This window comes from Trachypithecus francoisi, unplaced genomic scaffold, assembly GCF_009764315.1.
Source record: "Trachypithecus francoisi isolate TF-2019V2 unplaced genomic scaffold, Tfra_2.0 Lachesis_group17, whole genome shotgun sequence".
In the NCBI taxonomy this organism is placed as follows: Eukaryota; Metazoa; Chordata; class Mammalia; order Primates; family Cercopithecidae; genus Trachypithecus; species Trachypithecus francoisi.
The window spans coordinates 12,264,765-12,283,259 of NW_022681462.1; the positions used below are offsets into that span (position 1 = coordinate 12,264,765).

At 41.1% G+C, this 18,495-nt stretch overlaps 1 protein-coding gene across 6 annotated transcripts in view; it reads left to right on the forward strand.

The window, feature by feature from the left end:
• Positions 1 to 18,495, forward strand: part of COMMD1 (copper metabolism domain containing 1) — a 241,908-nt gene that overhangs the window by 131,626 nt on the left and 91,787 nt on the right. The window contains exon 3 of one of the 6 annotated variants that reach the window (XM_033239183.1): positions 10,720 to 10,818. The exons of the other annotated variants lie outside the window; for them this stretch is intronic. Coding sequence (XP_033095074.1) covers positions 10,720 to 10,803 — 84 coding nt within the window. The 3' untranslated portion in view covers positions 10,804 to 10,818. Of the gene's footprint in view, positions 1 to 10,719; positions 10,819 to 18,495 lie in introns of those variants that run through there. 6 annotated transcript variants of the gene reach the window in all.

The following is an 18,495-nucleotide window of genomic DNA, read 5'->3' on the forward strand; positions in this document are numbered from 1 at the left end:
TCTTTCTCTCCTTCTCTCCTTCTCTGTCTCTCTCTCTCTCTTTCTTTCTCTCATTCATTCATTCGTTATTTTTTTGATACAGAGTCTCACTCTGTCGTCTAGGCTGGAGTGCAACGGTGTGATCTTGGCTCACTGCATCCTCCACCTTCTGGGTTCAAGCGATTCTCCTGCCTCAGCCTCCCGAGTAGCTGCGATTATAGGCATGTGCCACCATGCCCGGCTAATTTTTGTATTTTCGTAGAGAGGAGGTTTCTCCCTCTTGGTGAGGCTGGTCTTGAACTCCTGACCTCAGGTGATCGGCCCACCTTGGCCTCTCAAAGTGCTGGGATTACAGGCGTGAGCCACCATGCCCGGCCAGTTTAGCTTCTTTAAAACAGACATAAATAAATGTACCTTAACTTACACCTTATGTTTAGATTTTTGAACCATTTATGACTTAGCTGTATTTGGTTACTGTTTTGTACTAGCCTAAAAAAAAAGAAAGTAATTTTACCAGACCTGATTTACTTCTTTTTTTCTTTGGAAACAGGAATAGCTGGCATAAAGAGTAATATGCTACTACAGATGAATGAGGAAACCATAGTTTTAAGATGATTTCTGCTGATACAGGACATGCTTTCATTATGCTTTTATTTACCTTTCTCCTCAGTTAATGAACAAAGGCAAGTCTGACATATTTTTTGGAATGAAAATGTTGAATTAGGATAGCCTTGAGAGAGAACAGAAAAATATCTTTTTTAAAAGTTACTTTTTGGACACAGTGGCCCACACCTGTAATCCTAGCACTTCAGGTGGCTGAAGCAGGTAGATTGCTTGAGCCCAGGAGTATGAGACCAGCCTGGGCAACACAGCAAGACCCCATCTCTAAAGGTAAAAAAAAAAATTTTAAGCTACTTCTTAAAAAGAAGTGCCTTAGGTATAAATAATTCAAATATTTGTTTGATTTGACCTGCTCTCAAGCCACTACATTTAGTTGTTAAATTTGAACTCCAGGTTTCAGCTAGTGGTTATATTAGATAGCGTGAAACCCATCAAATGATGTGACTGCCCACCTTGTCCTCTATATTTATGATGAAAACTGAAGTTAAAAAGGTATCAAAAGAGGCTGGACACAATGGCTTGTGCCTGTGATTTCAGCACTTTGGGAGACCGAGGCAGGAGGATTGCTTTAGGCCAGGAGTTCAATACCAGCCTGGCCAACATAGGGAGACCCCATTTCTACAAAAAAGGAAAAAAAATAGCCAGGCTGGTGGTGTGCACCTGTAGTGTCAGCTACTTGGGAGGCTAAGGTGGTAGAATTGCTGGAGCCTGGGAAGTCAAGACTGCAGTGAGCCAACCTCAGCAACAGAGCAAGACCCTGTCACAAAAAAAAAAAAGAAAGAAATGTATTAAAAGAGATTATGGATGTAGAAATTCAGTCTGTTGGAGTGGAAATGTTAGGTAGGAGACTGTTTTAGTTTGGTTGTTTCCATTAATAGTCACACTTGGCCGGGCATGGTCGCTCACGCCTGTAATCCAGCACTTTGGGAGGTCAAGGCGGGTGGATCACCTGAGGTCAGGAGTTGGAGATCAGCCTGGCCAATGTGGTGAAACCCTGTCTCTATTAAAAATACAAAAATTAGTGAGGTGTGGTGGCAGGCACCTGTAATCCCAGCTACTCAGGAAGCTGAGACCGGAGCATTGCTTGAACCTGGGAGGCGGAGGTTACAGTGAGCCGAGATCACGCTACTGCCCTCCAGCCTGTGCGATAGAGTGAGACAGTCTCAAAAAAGAAAAGAAAAGGAAAATAGAGTGAAGACTCATGTACCTACCACTAATTTCAATACTTGCTAAAATTTTGCCATTTTTGCTTCAACTATTCATGAACATCTAAATGTTTTCAGATTTTTTTTTTCTTTTTTTTTTTGTTTTTTTTGAGGTGGAGTCTCGCTCTGTCGCCAGGACTGGAGTGCAGTGGCCAGATCTCAGCTCACTGCAAGCTCCGCCTCCTGGGTTCACGCCATTCTCCTGCCTCAGCCTCCCGAGTAGCTGAGACTACAGGCGCCCGCCACCTCGCCCGGCTAGTTTTTGTATTTTTAGTAGAGACGGGGTTTCACCGTGTTAGCCAGGATGGTCTCGATCTCCTGACCTCGTGATCCGCCCGTCTCGGCCTCCCAAAGTGCTGGGATTACAGGCTTGAGCCACCGCTCCCGGCCTTTTCTTTTTTTTGAGACGGAGTCTCGCTCTGTTGCCCAGGCTGGAGTGCAGTGGCCAGATCTCAGCTCACTGCAAGCTCCGCCTCCTGGGTTTACCCCATTCTCCTGCCTCAGCCTCCCAAGTAGCTGGGACTACAGGCGCCGGCCACCTCGCCCGGCTAGTTTTTTGTATTTTTTTAGTAGAGACGGGGTTTCACCGTGTTAGCCAGGATGGTCTCGATCTCCTGACCTCGTGATCCGCCCGTCTCGGCCTCCCAAAGTGCTGGGATTACAGGCTTGAGCCACCGCGCCCGGCATGTTTTCAGATGTTTAGGGCTCAACTCATCATTTTATAATTGGGCCACATTTACGTTGACCAGGAAGTTGTTATAGTATAAAACACACAGTATAATTGCCAGTCACTATGTGTATGGATGACTGGTAAGGTTTTCTCGATGTACAAAATACCTGACTTGCCTTTGCCCTTTGATTTCTAAGGGGAAACAGTTCAAAAAAAAAAAAAGTCTCATCCTATGTTTCTGAATACTAGATTGTGAGAGCTTCACTTCAGACACGTATTAAGGAGAACCAAGCGATAAGTGAAACTGTTAGCAGCATGAGACTCAAATTACTTGCTTCATCATCATCATCTTTGCTCTCCTGACAGCCAAAAACTGTTATCCAATGACTATTCTGTGTAAGACATAATCATTTCACATGTTTAATTCTTATGTTTCCTCCTGTGAGGCATGTAGGAAGTTTGGGACATGATTTCAGTATTTTTTTTTTTTTTTTTTTTTGAGACGGAGTCTAGCAGACTCTGTCACCCAGGCTGGAGTGCAGTGGCGCGATCTCGGCTCACTGCAAGCTCCACCTCCTGGGTTTACGCCATTCTCCTGCCTCAGCCTCCCGAGTAGCTGGGACTACAGGCGCCCGCCACCTCACCCGGCTAGTTTTTTGTATTTTTTAGTAGAGACGGGGTTTCACCGTGTAGACCAGGATGGTCTCGATCTCCTGACCTCGTGATCCACCCGTCTCGGCCTCCCAAAGTGCTGGGATTACAGGCTTGAGCCACCGCGCCCGGCCAGATTTCAGTATTTGATTTAGATAAAAATTTGTGCAGGTCTAAGCTTGCAGGTCCACACTACTACAGCACAAACCTCTGCAGCACAGGGCCTTGGATAGAGTGAAGTAGGCATTCACTATAAGTTTAACTGAATAGTGCTTTTTTGTATATTGATACTTAAAGAAAAAAAATGGCACCTCTCATTTAATGGTTTATCTAGACGTTTTCACAATATACTTCTTTTCCCTTTATTCCAATACATATTTATTAGGCTAGAATTCAAAGCTCAACTGAAAACTGCTCAGGCAATTGAAATAAGTTTTTATTGATAGTGACCTCCGATTGGTGAGGATTCCCAGTTCTGTGTTTGTGTGTTGACAGAGAGCCAGAGTATGCATATAAGCTATAGCAATCAAGGTAGGATGGTTTTTTGGCCAGACGTGGTGGGTCATGCCTATAATCCCAGCACTTTGGGAGACATAGGCAAGTGGATCAGTTGAGCCGGGAGTTCAAGACCAGCCTGGCCGACATGGTGAAACACTCTCTGCAAAAAATACAAAAATTAGCTGGGCATGGTGGCGTATGCCTGCAGTCCCAACTACTTGGGAGGCTGAGGTGGGAGGATCTCTTGAGCTCAAGAGGTTGTGACTGCAGTGAGCTGTGATCATGCCACTGCATTCCAGCCTGTGCAACAGAGTGAGACTCTGTCTCAATTAAAAAAAAAAAAAAAGGTGCTGGCATGGTGGCTCATGCCTGTAATCCCAGCACTTTGCGGGGCTGAGTTGTGCAGATCACCCGAGCCTCAGGGGTTCAAGACCAGCCTGGGCAACATGCTAAACCTCTGTCTCTACAAAAAAATACAAAAAATTAGCTGTGTGTTGTGGCGTGTGCCTGTAGTCCCAGCTACCCAGGAGCCTCAGGTGGGAGAATGTCTGGTTCCTGGGAGGTGGAGGCTGCATTGAGTCGAGATTACTCCACTGCACTCCAGCCTGGGTGATAGAGTGAGACCCTGTAACAAAAAAAAAAAAAAAAAAAAAGTTAGGATGGTTTCTTAGAAAAAAGGTGTAGGAATTTTTCTTCTTGAGACAACAAAGCTAAATTAATATGGAATCTTTTCAAGTTTAGTCAACGAAGATAAACCTTGTTATGATTGGTTGGTAAAAATGAATATCTTTCACAGTGACAAATTACATGATAATGCTTTAAATTGTGTTTTATGGACACTGTTTTATCATATCCTTGCAACAATATTGTGAAGTAAGTAGGGCAGCTGTTAGAATCCCTTTTTTCAACAAACGAAAAGGCTGAGAAAAAAAATACTTGCTTTTTAGCTCACATGGGTAACTTGTAGCATAGGCAAGGAGAAAACAAACTTACATTCCAGTTTGCTGTTCTTTTTGAAGACCACATAGTCTTTAAATTATTGTGTATTACAACTGAAGGATATGGTTTTAGGCATAACAGCTAATTTATTGGATGGTATGTCTTTGGTAGTTAGAAGTGTAGCTGATAGTGCCTCCTCTGGAGCTGATGTAAGGGACTTTGTTTTGTTTTGTTTTGTTTGTTGTTGTTGTTTCCTGACCTTATATGATTTAAACTTTGACATCAGTTCTAATGTTCCTGATGCTTTGTAGACGTAGCCTCTCATTGGTGGTTGTATACATAGGCCATCCATCACTTCCACTTTGGTTTTATTCTGAATTTAAGGTTTATTTTCAGAGATAAAGTAAGATTTACTTTCTGTTTGGCCCCTAGGATTAATAAACTTAACCTGCTTGTTGACTACTGCTCATACTCTTGTGGTAGGACTTTTTAAAATAATACTTTCTTCTTCTTGTTTCATGAGCCATTTGTAGAAGAGTGACATATAGTGGTTTATTGGGCTAATTGGGGACAATGAGTTTTTGTTGTACTTTGCATTCAGGTATATTTACTTATGCCTATAAATCAGGTATTATTGCCTCTCCTTTTTCAGATGTCAGTCCATCAACAGTGTATATGCTCTTCACCATTTGCATTTCAAGAACCACTTTGAAACTTGGAAATAATCCTTTATTTTTGCTAGTCATGCCTCTGTCGTAATGTAATGTTCCAAGAGGCTTGGGCTGCTTTGGAGAGGCTTGTCTGGCTTTGCCTGCTCCCTGCCTCATTTAACTACAATAGAATAGCTCATAAGATGCCCTCTGCATAAATTTTATTTGAAGGAAGGTATCTATATTTAACTTGAGAAACAAATAGCTTAGGTAGAATTGTAAATGAGATGGTAATATTGCCAAATAAATGGAATCACCCTGCCCAGCTCCTTCCCATTCTATCACACAGTGCATAGGAGCAGTTTTGTAATTAGTAAACTCCATGTGGCCATAATCTTTGGAATGGTATATATGGGATATAACTTTTGTTTCCATTAATATATATTTATGATTATGAAAGTCTTAGATATGGTAGCTGCGAGAGGTACCATTTTACTGGTTATTAGTCTTATTCATATTTGGATTAGAACTTTATGGATTTCCTTAGGCAATTAGGGAGATAACTTTTAATGGTTTACATTTTGCTCCTTGGAGTTATGATGTTACCCAGAAATCTCAAAGCCCATCATGGGGGAGGGAGGAGCCAGCTGAAATATACATGGCTCTGGCCCTAATAGCTATTTTAGTTGGAGGAGCTCCAATTTTATCTGTTAAATTAGTGGGATTCTACAAGAAAATAATTTGAAAGAGGATTCTGAGGCTAAAATAAAATTTGAAGCCACTGCATTAGTAGAAAGATCTAGGAGTTAGAAGACCTATGTTCCAGTTTTGGCTGTCCCATTAAATAGTTTTGTAGTGTTAGATAAGTCACTTAACATATCTTTCTCTTTTTTTCGCATATAAAATAGAACCAATTTTATCTACCTCACAGAATTGTCTTTGGATAGTGGTTTTAAAAACCAGTGAATCAGGCTGGGCATGGTGGCTCACTCCTGTAATCCCAGCACTTTGAGAGGCTGAGGTGAACAGATCACCTGAGGTTAGGAGTTCAAGACCAGCCTGGCCAAAATGGTGAAACCCCATCTCTACTAAAAATACAAAACTAGTCGGGCATGTTGGCATGCACCTGTAATCCCAGCTCCTTGGGAGGCTAAGGCAGGAGAATTGCTTCAACCCAGGAGGCGGAGGTTGTAGTCAGCTGAGATGGTGCCGTTGTACTCCAGCCTGGGTGACAGAGTGAGACTGTCTCAAACAATAACAACAACAACAACACAACAACAACAGAAATAAGCAAAAAGCGATGAATCAAAATGTATTAAGTAATGAAGATATTGTTAATAATAGCAGCAATACTCCAATGACTGAGAAATTGAAAATGGCTTTGAATTTTGTCATAGAGTTTATCATAATAACTTATGGCTTTCTTTTTTCTAATTTTCTGTTATCTAGGCATGATTGTTTCCTTTTTAAATGTTTTATTTTTTGATATTTTATTTTTTATGTTTTATATATTTATTTATTTATTTTTGAGACAGAGTCTTGCTCTGTTGTCCAGGCTGGGCACAGTCTTGGCTCACTGCAACCTTAGCCTCCTGGGTTCAAGCAAATTATCATGCCTCAGCTTCCCAAGTAGCTGGGCTTACAGGCATGCATCACCATGCCTGGCTAATTTTTGTATTGTTAGTAGAGATGGGGTTTCACCATGTTGCCCAGGCTGGTCTTGAACTCTTGACCTCAAGTGATTTGCCTGCCTTGGCTTCCCAAAGGGCTAGGATTACAGGCGGGAGCCATCACTCCTAGTCTGTTTCCTTATTTTTTAAATGTTAGATTTGTTGGCCACCTTCCTTAAAATTTCATTGCTAATGAAAGACAGTTTATGTATACTCATACACAGCATATATAGTTGTGTGTATGTATTTTGAAAAACTTATATTGATTTTCCTTTACAGTTTCTAAGAACATAAGTAGATAAATGAAGCTTAATTTGGAGAAAACTTTAACTTTCTCTGCCATTCCCAAGAGAAATCAAGTTCAGGATGCTTGCATTGATTTCCAGCCTTTCTAGCCTTCCAGGGCCAGAAGATTGTGCCTGAAAATTGGGTTAGCACATTTTCTGAATCTGACTGCTGTTAAGTTACTCTGTAGTTGGGTTGGATGCTATTTCTTGTCTCCTTTCCTTCAAGCAGAGAATATGCACTACACATTTTTTAGGGAAACCATCCCTAGCTCGTATATTCATTTACATTCTACATCTTATGATTACAAGGATACACATAAAGAGTAGGTCTTATTCAGAAAAGTCCTGGCAGCTGTCCCAGCCTTAAAGAGAACAAGCCTGTGCTCTTCCCTTTTACCTGATGGAGTATCACTATGGCCTTTCTTTGAGGAGTTGATTAGCAAACTTGACTCAAAGAGAGGAAGTGAGAATAGCACCTTATGGTTAGGTGGTGCTGGCTGATTTTCTAGCTCTTGCACAGCATATGCCTCTTAAATATCAGGGGGAGTAAGCTGCTCTAGCATCATACCACCAGGGTTGGATAGCCCAAGTTGCAATTTCAAGTTTTGCTGGCCAGTTTCTGGTACGTAATTATGGAAATAGAGGAAAGCACAATTCTGTCTGACGAAGGAACGTATCTGCTTGTGGAGTATTAGATGTGAGATATGCCAGGTAGTATTTTCTATCTTTTGGAAGTTAAGAAAATTAAATACCTGAAAAGAAGTGTTCTTTTTTTCTTATTTAAAGCTCTTTCTACTAAACACAAATATCCTTAGAACCAGGAATTCCATAGGAACTATGAAATCTAACTGGTCAAGTATTTTCTGGCATAGTAACATTAGTTTTATTGCCCACAGGCCCTCCTGGGAAAAATGTATGTAGTTAGCAATCCCAACAATAGCCATTTGTTAAGAGTACCTCTTGGCTGGCCACGATGGCTCATGCCTATAATCCCAGCACTTTGGGAGAGCAAGACTTGGGGGATTGCTCGAGACCAGAAATTTGAGATTAGCGTGGTCAACATAGAGAGACCCTGTCTCTACAAAAATTACAACAATTAGCTGGGCATGGTGGCACGCACCTGTAGTCCTAGCTGCTTGGGAGGCTGAGGTGGGAGAATGACTTGAGTCTAAGAAGTTGAGGCTGTAGTTAGCTATGATTACATCACTGGCACTGCAGCCTAGGTGACAGAGTGAGACTCTGTCTCAAAAAATAAAAATAGAGTACCTCTGATGTGCCACTTCTTAAAAAACATATTTTAAGGTAAATAAATGAAAACAAAGGTCATACAAGTTAGTAGCAGGGCTAGAGGGTTGAGTACAGTTCTCCCTGGTGTAAAACTCATTTTCTTTCCCTATGTTCTCTCTCAGTAAAAAATCATTAATAAAATATATCTTTTACTTTTCAGAGTATAGTTTCTTTTTAAAACAATTTGCCGGGCGCGGTGGCTCAAGCCTGTAATCCCAGCACTTTGGGAGGCCGAGACGGGCGGATCACGAGGTCAGGAGATCGAGACCATCCTGGCTAACCCGGTGAAACCCCGCCTCTACTAAAAAAAAAAAAACTAGCCGGGCGTGGTGGCGGCCGCCTGTAGTCCCAGCTACTTGAAGGCTGAGGCAGGAGAATGGCGTAAACGCGGAAGGCGGAGCTTGCAGTGAGCTGAGATCTGGCCACTGCACTCCAGCCTGGGCGATAAAGCGAGACTCTGTCTCAAAAAAAAAAAAAAAAAAAAAAAAAAATTTATGTCAAGTGAAATCTACTTGTATTTTTCATGGTGAAATTAGACATAATATCCCTAAAAATGAAAACCCAAAACACAAAATACTTCAGGAAGAAAATTAAGGTTGGAGTTCTTAGAATTATATATCACCAAGATCAATTTGCCTTGCTGAGGGTTTTAGTATACCCCTGTCAGTTTACTTTTTGCTTGTGTTATAGTCTTTAGTACAGGAATTTTTCTTTGCCCCCTTCTCCCCCGCTTTTTTTTTTTTGAGACAGTCTTGCTGTGTCACTCAGGCTAGAGTACAGTGGCGCGATCTCGGCTCACTGCAACTTCTGCCTCCTGGGTTCAAACGATTCTCGTGCCTCAGCCTCTTGAGTAGCTGGAATTATAGGTGTGAGCCACCACACCTGGCTAATTTTTCTATTTTTAGTAGAGTCAGGGTTTTGCCGTGTTGGCCAGGCTGGTCTCAAACTCCTGGCCTCAAGTGACCTGCCCACCTTGCCTCCCAAAGTGGTGGGGTTGTAGACATGAGCCACTGTGCCCAGCCTTTTTCTTGCCCATTGGTCACTATTTTCCTTTTCACACTGCTGTACTCTACCCCTAGAATATTTTGAGGATCTTATTGGTCCATGCCACCAGAAACTTTGCTCTTCCTCTAGATATTCATGACCTATATAGGAATGCAATATTACATTTAGTCAGTAGATGCCATCATCTAATATATGATATGTTTCAGACTGAAACTTCTTTAATTCATGGCTTTAGTTTATTTTAAATTAATCCATTTTTACTCTCTAGATTAAAAATTATGAATCTCTTGATTTGTTAATAATGAAAACTACTTGTAGTTTTTTTGTTAAATAAATTACATTTGTAAAGTTAATGTGTGTTTTCTTTTGCCAGTTTTATTAATAGAAAAGTAATTATTGAGGCGTTTTTATGCATTTTGTTAGTTTTTTGAGATAGGGTCTCACTCTGTTACCCAGGCTAGAGTCCAGTGGTGCTATCATGGCTCACTGCAGCCTTGACCTTCCAGGCTCAAGCAGTCCTCCTACCTTAGCCTCCCGAGTAGCTGGGCACACTTGGCCAATTCTTTCTGTATTTTGTGTGGAGATGAGGTTTCACCATGTTGCCCAGGTTGATCTTGAGCTCCTGAGCTCAAGCCAGTCTGCCTGCCTGTCCTTCCAAAGTGCTAGGACTACAAGCATGAGCCACCACACACCCGGCCTCTTTTATCCATTTCATATGCTGCCATTGAGGTAATGGTGCAACCCTTTGATGCAGATGAGATAGTAGGTCAGTTAAAGCCTTTGTCTCCGAAGGTATTTATAAGAAATTGAAATAACGTCTTTTATTTTTAAGGCCAAACAATACTTCAAACCTATTTTTCTGTGAAGTTTTAAACAGTTGAGAAGATTGTCAAGTATCCTCTAACTTTGGACTAAGGAACTCTGAGTCTACAGTCTTCCACCCATTAAATACACATTGTTTTATTCAAAGATACCAAGCCCTATCATCATCTTGAGATTTGTCCATGAGTCAGACTTTGGAAATACCAGCTAAGCCAGTGACACTGGATATAGCTTTGGGCAAAGGTAATAGTTCGTACCTTGGCCAGTTGGAGATTAAACGAGAACAGCAGTTACTATTCACTGAAGATGCTTCTACTTACTAATGGCTAGGGAGTCTAGGGGTATCTCTTTCAAATATCAGACTTGAGTTCATTGCTATTTCATATTTCTTTGTTAGCTGCCCTTCCTTCAGTTATTTATATTTTTATTTTTTAGGACCAAACCTTGTTGGGAGTCGTTTTTCAGTCTCATAAGGAAGAAAGAAAAGTGTTTAAATTTTTGTTGTTGTTACAGGTATGAGCCACCAAGTCCAGCCAAGTCTTATTCCTTTTTGCGTCACAGGTGCTTATGACAGTAGTAGGCTTAGTGGTGCCAAATATAAACTTGTTGCGTTAATGGACAAACTGAGGGTCAGGTGTTATGAGAGGCAACTGATTCTGGGTAAGGATTTGCCTAACTGATTCTCTCCAGAATGTTAGTTCCCCAAACTAATAACTCTCCTCTAAAATCTTACTAACTACCTTGACGAAGTACAGATCGAAAGAAGAATGTTAATGATGAATATGAAGAAAGTTAGCTGTTCTGAGAGAGGATCCTGTATACATTTATAAGACCAGTGGTAATTTGCTTTTTGGTAACCATGAGAACATTAAGCCATTTGTTTCTGAATGTATCATGCTGGTGTTTTTGGTATGTGTATTTCATTGTTTCTGGTTAGGCTCTGTATCTGTTTTTTCCTGATGCTATTTCAGTTTATAATAGTCCTGTATCACTCACTGTGGCATTGAGGAATATCTGTCATATTGTTTTTGTTATATTTTTGTTTTTCAGTGAGGTGGGGGAGGGGGCAATCCATATATTTTCTGCACAAAAATCGTGATCCTCATGTAGTACAGTTTTATACTTTGCTGTTTTTATGACCTTCTTGCTGCTAATCTCCAGGTGGTGTTTTTGTCTTTTGGCTTCCCTCTTGTTTACATTAAATATGTCAGTAACTGAATTCCAAAACCCTTGCAAACTTTGGCAGCCAATTTATAATCAATTTGTTTATTCTTTTTCTTGATTATGATTAACCAAGACTAGATTTTACTTTGCAGGTTTACTTAAGTTTGTGGCTGTTTAACAACCCTTCATTCTGCTCAATTAGTCTTCGTAACATTAGGTTAGAAGAGAGATGTCATTTTGAAGGAGAGATCTTTATGTTATGTCTGATAACCTAATCTACCTCCTGGTTTATCTCTTGCATTTGCTGTTTGTGTATTTCTGTGTTCTGCCTTGATCCTTTTACTGATTTCTCTGTTGACCTCTGTTTTTTAAGCTACCAGTTTAAACTGGAAGTTAGGCACAGAATTTAGAATGTGAAAATAGTTCTTTAATATATTTTGCTTTTATAGTGCCTTTCCTCCAAAAAAACTTCCTGCTTTTATAAGTAACTTATTTGTCTTCCTGGCATCTTTGCAGAATAGATTTAAGAATTGAGATTAGTGTTTCTTTTTTACATTTGTTTTCTAGCCCAACCAAACATTGTGGGCTAGCAGCCAGTGTCAAAGAAAGGTGAAAAGTTACATTAACGGGATGCATTCCATTCCTTCTCCCTTCACCTACCAAAGAAACGATTCTTTGGTGAGAATGAGATTCTGATCATTTGTAGAATCTTCAAGGAGCAAGCTCCTAACTTAAAAAAAAAAAAAAAAGACCTGTTTTCTTCCTGAATAAACTATCAAAGAGCTTCTATCGTCATAGTTTTGTTAATTTGATCTGTGTTACAGACATTGGGGAACTAAGATTGTAATTGCCCGATGGGTTCTTCCCCACTGCTGAACAGACAAAAATCAATTCACTGAGACCATGGCATTGCAGTAGAGAAAGGATTTAATGAGGTTGGCCATGTGGGAAAATCAGAGTTATCACTCAAGTCAGTCTCCCCAAAGGCCTGCAGGTTAGGGTTTTTGTGGACAATTTGGTGGATGGGGGCTAGGGAGTGGGTGCTGCTGATTGGTTAGGGATGAAATCATAGGAGTGTGGAAAAACTGTCCTTATGTGCTGAGTCTGTCTCTGGTAGAGCCACAGGACCAGTTGAGCTGTGAATCACAGGTCTGGTGGGGTAGATCTGAAAAACGTCTTTAAAAAACTAATCTTAGATTGTACAGTAGTGATGTTATCTATAGGAACACTTGGGGAAGTTGCAAATCTTGTGACTTCTAGCCACATGGCTCCTGAGCAGTAAAGAGTTATGGAAACTATACCTACATGTTAGCAGAGTTCAGGCCCCTCCCGTAATCCTATTCTTGTGGCCTTTGATTAGTCTTACAAAGGCAGTTTTTGGTCCCTGAGCAAGGCGGGGGTTCATTTTAGAGAGGGACTGTTATCATGCTTACTTTCCTTCTTCTTTTTTTTTGTATTTTTAGTAGAGACAGGGTTTCACTATGTTGGCCAGGCTGGTCTCAAACTCCTGACCTCAAGGGATCTGCCTGCCTCAGCCTCCCAAAGTGCTGGCATTGCAGGCAGGAACCACCAAGTCTGGCCTCCTATTATCATCTTTACTTTCAAGTTAATTTTTTTTTTTGAGACAGAGTCTCGCTCTGTCTCCCAGGCTGGAGTGCAGTGGTGCCATCTCAGCCCACTGTAACCTCTGCCTCCCGGTTCAAGCAATTCTCCTGCCTCAGCCTCCTGAGTAGCTGGGATTACCAGTGCCCACCACCATGCCTGGCTAATTTTTGTATTTTCAGTAGAGATGGGGTTTCACCATGTTGGCCAGGCTGGTCTCGAACTCCTGACCTCAGGTGATCCACCTGCCTTGGTGTCCCAAAGTGCTGGGATTCCGTGCATGAGCCACTGCTCCTGGCCTCAAGTTAAATTATAAATTCCTCCCAGTGTTAGCTTGGCCTATATCCAGGAATGACGAGGACAACTTGGAGGTCAGAAGCAAGATGGAGTCAACTATGTCAGTTTTCCTTTACTGTCATAATTTTGCAAAGGTGGTTTCAAGATTATTAATATAGTTTTTACAGGTAAAGAAATCGAGTCCTGGTTAATATAACTTTATTCTAACTGTCCTTCAGCAAGTGCTAAAAATAGTTCTACGCTATAAAGGTACAGAAAAGTAAAGAACTTGGTCTGGCTATGGATAAGATAGGTGCTTGTATGTGCAATTCTGATCAATAAAATTTATGATATTGTGGACAAAAGTGCTAAGTAACTAAAAGTCAAGGTAAATGTGACTAGTCAAGCAAAAGAGTTCATGAAATCGTGACTTGAGATGGGTAGAATTTATCCAGAGCCCTATGCCTTGTAAGAGAATTGGGATTTGTGTACATCGTGGTGTTCATTATATAGTACTATTTTCTGCCTGAAAATTAAAATTAGAGTAGAATGTACCATGAAGCATTCATTGAAGAAGTTAAAGAGAAGAGCTTATGAATCCTTATGCCTACTATATTGTCTTGATCCTCTGAACACAGTTTATTTTCCTTCAATGAATTTTGACAAGATGATTCAGAGAATTTAGCAGATGGCAGTTTTTAATGAGGAAAAAAAACCAGATGCATTTTTTTTCTCTCTCCAATTTATGTTTTATAAAGCAGTCACATTATTTAGTTGTTTAACTCTCTGCAATAGCTACAGCATTGGAGTAGGTGAACTAATATATGATTTACAAAGATAAGACTAAGCAAATGAAGTTCTTGTGAAGCAAATAAAATGTTTGGTTTCTCTCTGGTATCTTTGGATGCAAAGTAGTGGTGATTATTCCTACCACCACCCCAAACTGCAGAAATGCGCCAGAGTTCCTTGCTTGAGAAAGAAGACATTAAGAAACATTTATTCAGTTTTGCTGGATACCAAAAAGTATTCAGGAGAGTTACACAGTCCCTACTCCCAAGTCCCTTACAGTCTAGTTGGGAAGACAGAAATGAAGAACATACCTTAAGTCTGCATATTGCTAGTCCTTTACAATTTATGAACACTTTACTCATATGCAGTCATGTGTCCCATAATGATCTTTTAGTCGATGACAGACTGCATATATGATGCTGGTCCCATAAGACTGTAATGGAGTTGAAAAATTCTTACTGCCTAGTGACACTGTAGCTGTCGTAATGTTATAGTACAATTTATTTAGTGTAGTCTAAGTGTAGAATATTTATAAAGTCTACAGTAGTACACAGTAATGTCCTAGGCCTTCACATTCACTGACCACTGACAGACTCACCCGAGCATCCTCCAGTCCTGCAAGCTCCATTTATGGTAAGTGCCCTTTCTTTTCTTTTCTTCTTTTTTTTCTTGAGACGGAGTCTCGCTGTGTATCTTTATCTAGGCTGGAGTACAATGGTGAGGTCTTGGCTCACTGCAACCTCCGCCTCCTGGGTTCAAATGATTCTCCTGCTTCAGCCTACTGAGTAGCTGGGACTACAGGTACCGGCCACCATACCCGGCTAATTTCTATTTTTAGTAGAGATGGGGTTTCACTGTGTTAGCCAGGCTGGTCTCGAACTCCTGACTTCGTGATCCACTTGCCTTGGCCTCCCAAAGTGCTGGGATTACAGACATGAGCCACCTCGCCTGGCCGGTAAATACCCTTTCTTTTTTTTTTTTTTTTTGAGGCGGAATCTCGCTCTGTCACCCAGGCTGGAGTGTAGTGGCCGGATCTCAGCTCACTGCGAGCTCCGCCTTCCGGGTTTACGCCATTCTCCTGCCTCAGCCTCCCGAGTAGCTGGGATTACAGGCGCCAGCCACCTCGCCCAGCTAGTTTTTTGTATTTTTTAGTAGAGACGGGGTTTCACCGTGTTAGCCAGGATGGTCTCGATCTCCTAACCTCATGATCCGCCCATCTCGGCCTCCCAAAGTGCTGGGATTACAGGCTTGAGCCACCGTGCCCGGCCAATACCCTTTCTTTTATATCATTTAAAAATCTTTTTATACTGTGTTTTTACACTATATTTTTTGTATTCTTATACTGTATTGTACCTTTTCTATGTTTAGATACATAAAATACTTACCATTGTGTTCCAGTTGCCCAAAGTGTTCAGTAGAGTAACATGCTGTACAGGTTTATAGGTAGGAGCAATAGGCCATACCATATACCATATAGCCTATACCATCTAGGTTTGTGTAAATACACTCTGTGATGTTAACACAACAAACAGATTGCCTAACAAATGATTTCTCAGAATGTATACTTGCAAGTGACACGACTGTATTCTGTTTCAAGAGAGTCTTGGAGTCACCATCCAAGTTGCCCAGTTGACAGACTAGAAGCCACATGATTTTTAAGTTGATTTGAATGAGGAACTAAATTTCAATACTTGAGTTGCTAAATGTTATGCTATGGACTATGGACAGTAAAATATTAATGGTCATGCAAGAATGAGAGAGACCATTGTCCATTGATAGATTTTAGAGGGTTTACAAACTCCCTGAAATTATATGATAAAGTTTATACGTAAGTGTGTTTTTCTAAAACGTTCATAGTTTTCAGCAGATTTTTTTCCCGTTTTTGTTGTTGTTGTTAATTGATGTATAATTGGCATTCATGTAATCAGATTTTGAAAATAAGTCTCTGAACTTAGAAAAAAGGTTTCAAAACTACTTGTCTTGAGTATTTGGAAAACATTTCTTAGAACATGAGATCTTGGGGTGATTTCTGAAAAATAAGCCAAGCAAAGAGAGAGCAACCTGGATGTACAGCTGACAGCACCTCTACTTTTCTTTTTTTTTTTTTTTTTTTTTTTTTTGAGGCGGAGTCTCGCTCTGTCGCCCGGACTGGAGTGCAGTGGCCAGATCTCAGCTCACTGCAAGCTCCGCCTCCCGGGTTTACGCCATTCTCCTGCCTCAGCCTCCCGAGTAGCTGGGACTACAGGCGCCCGCCACCTCGCCCGCTAGTTTTTTGTATTTTTAGTAGAGACGGGGTTTCACCGTGTTAGCCAGGATGGTCTTGATCTCCTGACCTCGTGATCCGCCCATCTCGGCCTCCCAAAGTGCTGGGATTACAGGCTTGAGCCACCGCGCCCGGCCGCACCTCTACTTTTCACAACAGTGTCCTTTCTTCCCTTAACTATGCCTCCTGTTACAAGAGTCCTAATTGATTTGGATATAGTGGTTACTGGTCACATCATAGTCTTAATAATTTTTAGATGTTATTGAACTAGTATTTTTCTAGTTAAAATGGGTGAGGGAAATACATTTAAGAAATCACATTACATGCAATAGAAATGCAAGTTTAACCAGAAAATTGAATAATAATTAATTGCCTGATACTAAGGATATGGTATCTACATATTTTAACCCAGATGCTTATCATGGACCAGAAATTTCTGAGAATATAATTACCAGGGGAAAAAAAAAAAAAAAAGACCTAGCCCTTGCTTTCCTGGAGCTTTCAAAAGGAATCACACAAATGTGTGTATAATTTTTTTTTGTTTTTGTTTTTTTTTTGAGACGGAGTCTCGCTCTGTTGCCCAGGCTGGAGTACAGTGGCATGATCTCAGCTCACTGCAAGCCCCGCCTCCTGGGTTCACGCCATTCTCCTGCCTCAGCCTCCGGAGTAGCTGGGACTACAGGCGCCCGCCACCTTGCCCGGCTAGTTTTTTGTATTTTTTAGTAGAGACGGGGTTTCACCGGGTTAGCCAGGATGGTCTCGATCTCCTGACCTCGTGATCTGCCTGTCTTGGCCTCCCAAAGTGCTGGGATTACAGGCTTGAGCCACCGCGCCCGGCCAACTGTGTGTATAATTTAAAAAACTCAGCTATGCTCTTAGATGTCTCTTTTTGGGAAAATCCCAAATAAGATTATTGACCTATATTGGCAGGCCTACTGTCAGATAGTTGTTCTTTTTTTAGGTGAGTGGATTATCCTGGGGGTTTGGGAGGAGGGATTGTCCCCTAGGGGATATTTGGCAATGTCTGGAGACATCTTTGGTTGTTTCAGCTCAGGGCATGCTACTGATATCTAGTGGATAGGGGACAGGGATGCTGCTAAACCTCCTATAATGCACAGGACAGCCCCACCACAAAGAATTTTCCAGCTCAAAATGTCAGTCTTACCAAGTTTCTCAGAAACTCTGCCCTAGGTGGACATTTCAAAGTAACTGAAAAATTAATATTGTTGAACAGGCCTTTATAAGTTAGAGGCAGCACTTACTCAGGTATTCCAGTACTGCAATATCATACCATCTTATGGTTCTAGTGTTTCCTCATTAGTAGGTTTCAGACTTTATGAAAAGTTCCTCTGGTATACTGAATTTATATTCTGCTTTTGGTCCATTTCAATGGAGTGATTAATGTAGTAGGGGATAATGGCTAAGGTTTGAAGTTGGAACTCTGTTTTGTTTTTTTTTTAAATTGCCCTAAATTTAGTGGTATGATTAATATATTGTTATTATCTTTTGTCAATTTTACTGAAATTGCATGAATATATCTAACAGATAAATCAAAAAAACATGATCAGTTTGGACTGACATATAGGAAGGACTTAGAAAGGAATCAAGATAGGTATTTCTGGATGAATCTCTATAACAGTGCTTCACTGGCTTAACATGCAGAGGAAACACCTGGAAATCTTATTAAAATATAAGCTACTGGCCGGGCGCGGTGGCTCAAGCCTGTAATCCCAGCACTTTGGGAGGCCGAGACGGGCGGATCACGAGGTCAGGAGATCGAGACCATCCTGGCTAATACGGTGAAACCTCGTCTCTACTAAAAAAATACAAAAAACTAGCCGGGCGACGAGGCGGGCGCCTGTAGTCCCAGCTATTCGGGAGGCTGAGACAGGAGAATGGCGTGAACCCGGGAGGCGGAGCTTGCAGTGAGCTGAGAGCCGGCCACTGCACTCCAGCCTGGGCGGCAGAGCAAGACTCCGTCTCAAAAAAAAAAAAAAAAAAAAAAAAAAATATATATATATATATATATATATATATATAAGCTACTGATTCTGTACATCTGAGGGGTGGTCTGAAAGTATGAATTTTTATGAAGCTTCTGGGTGGCAAGTCCAGAT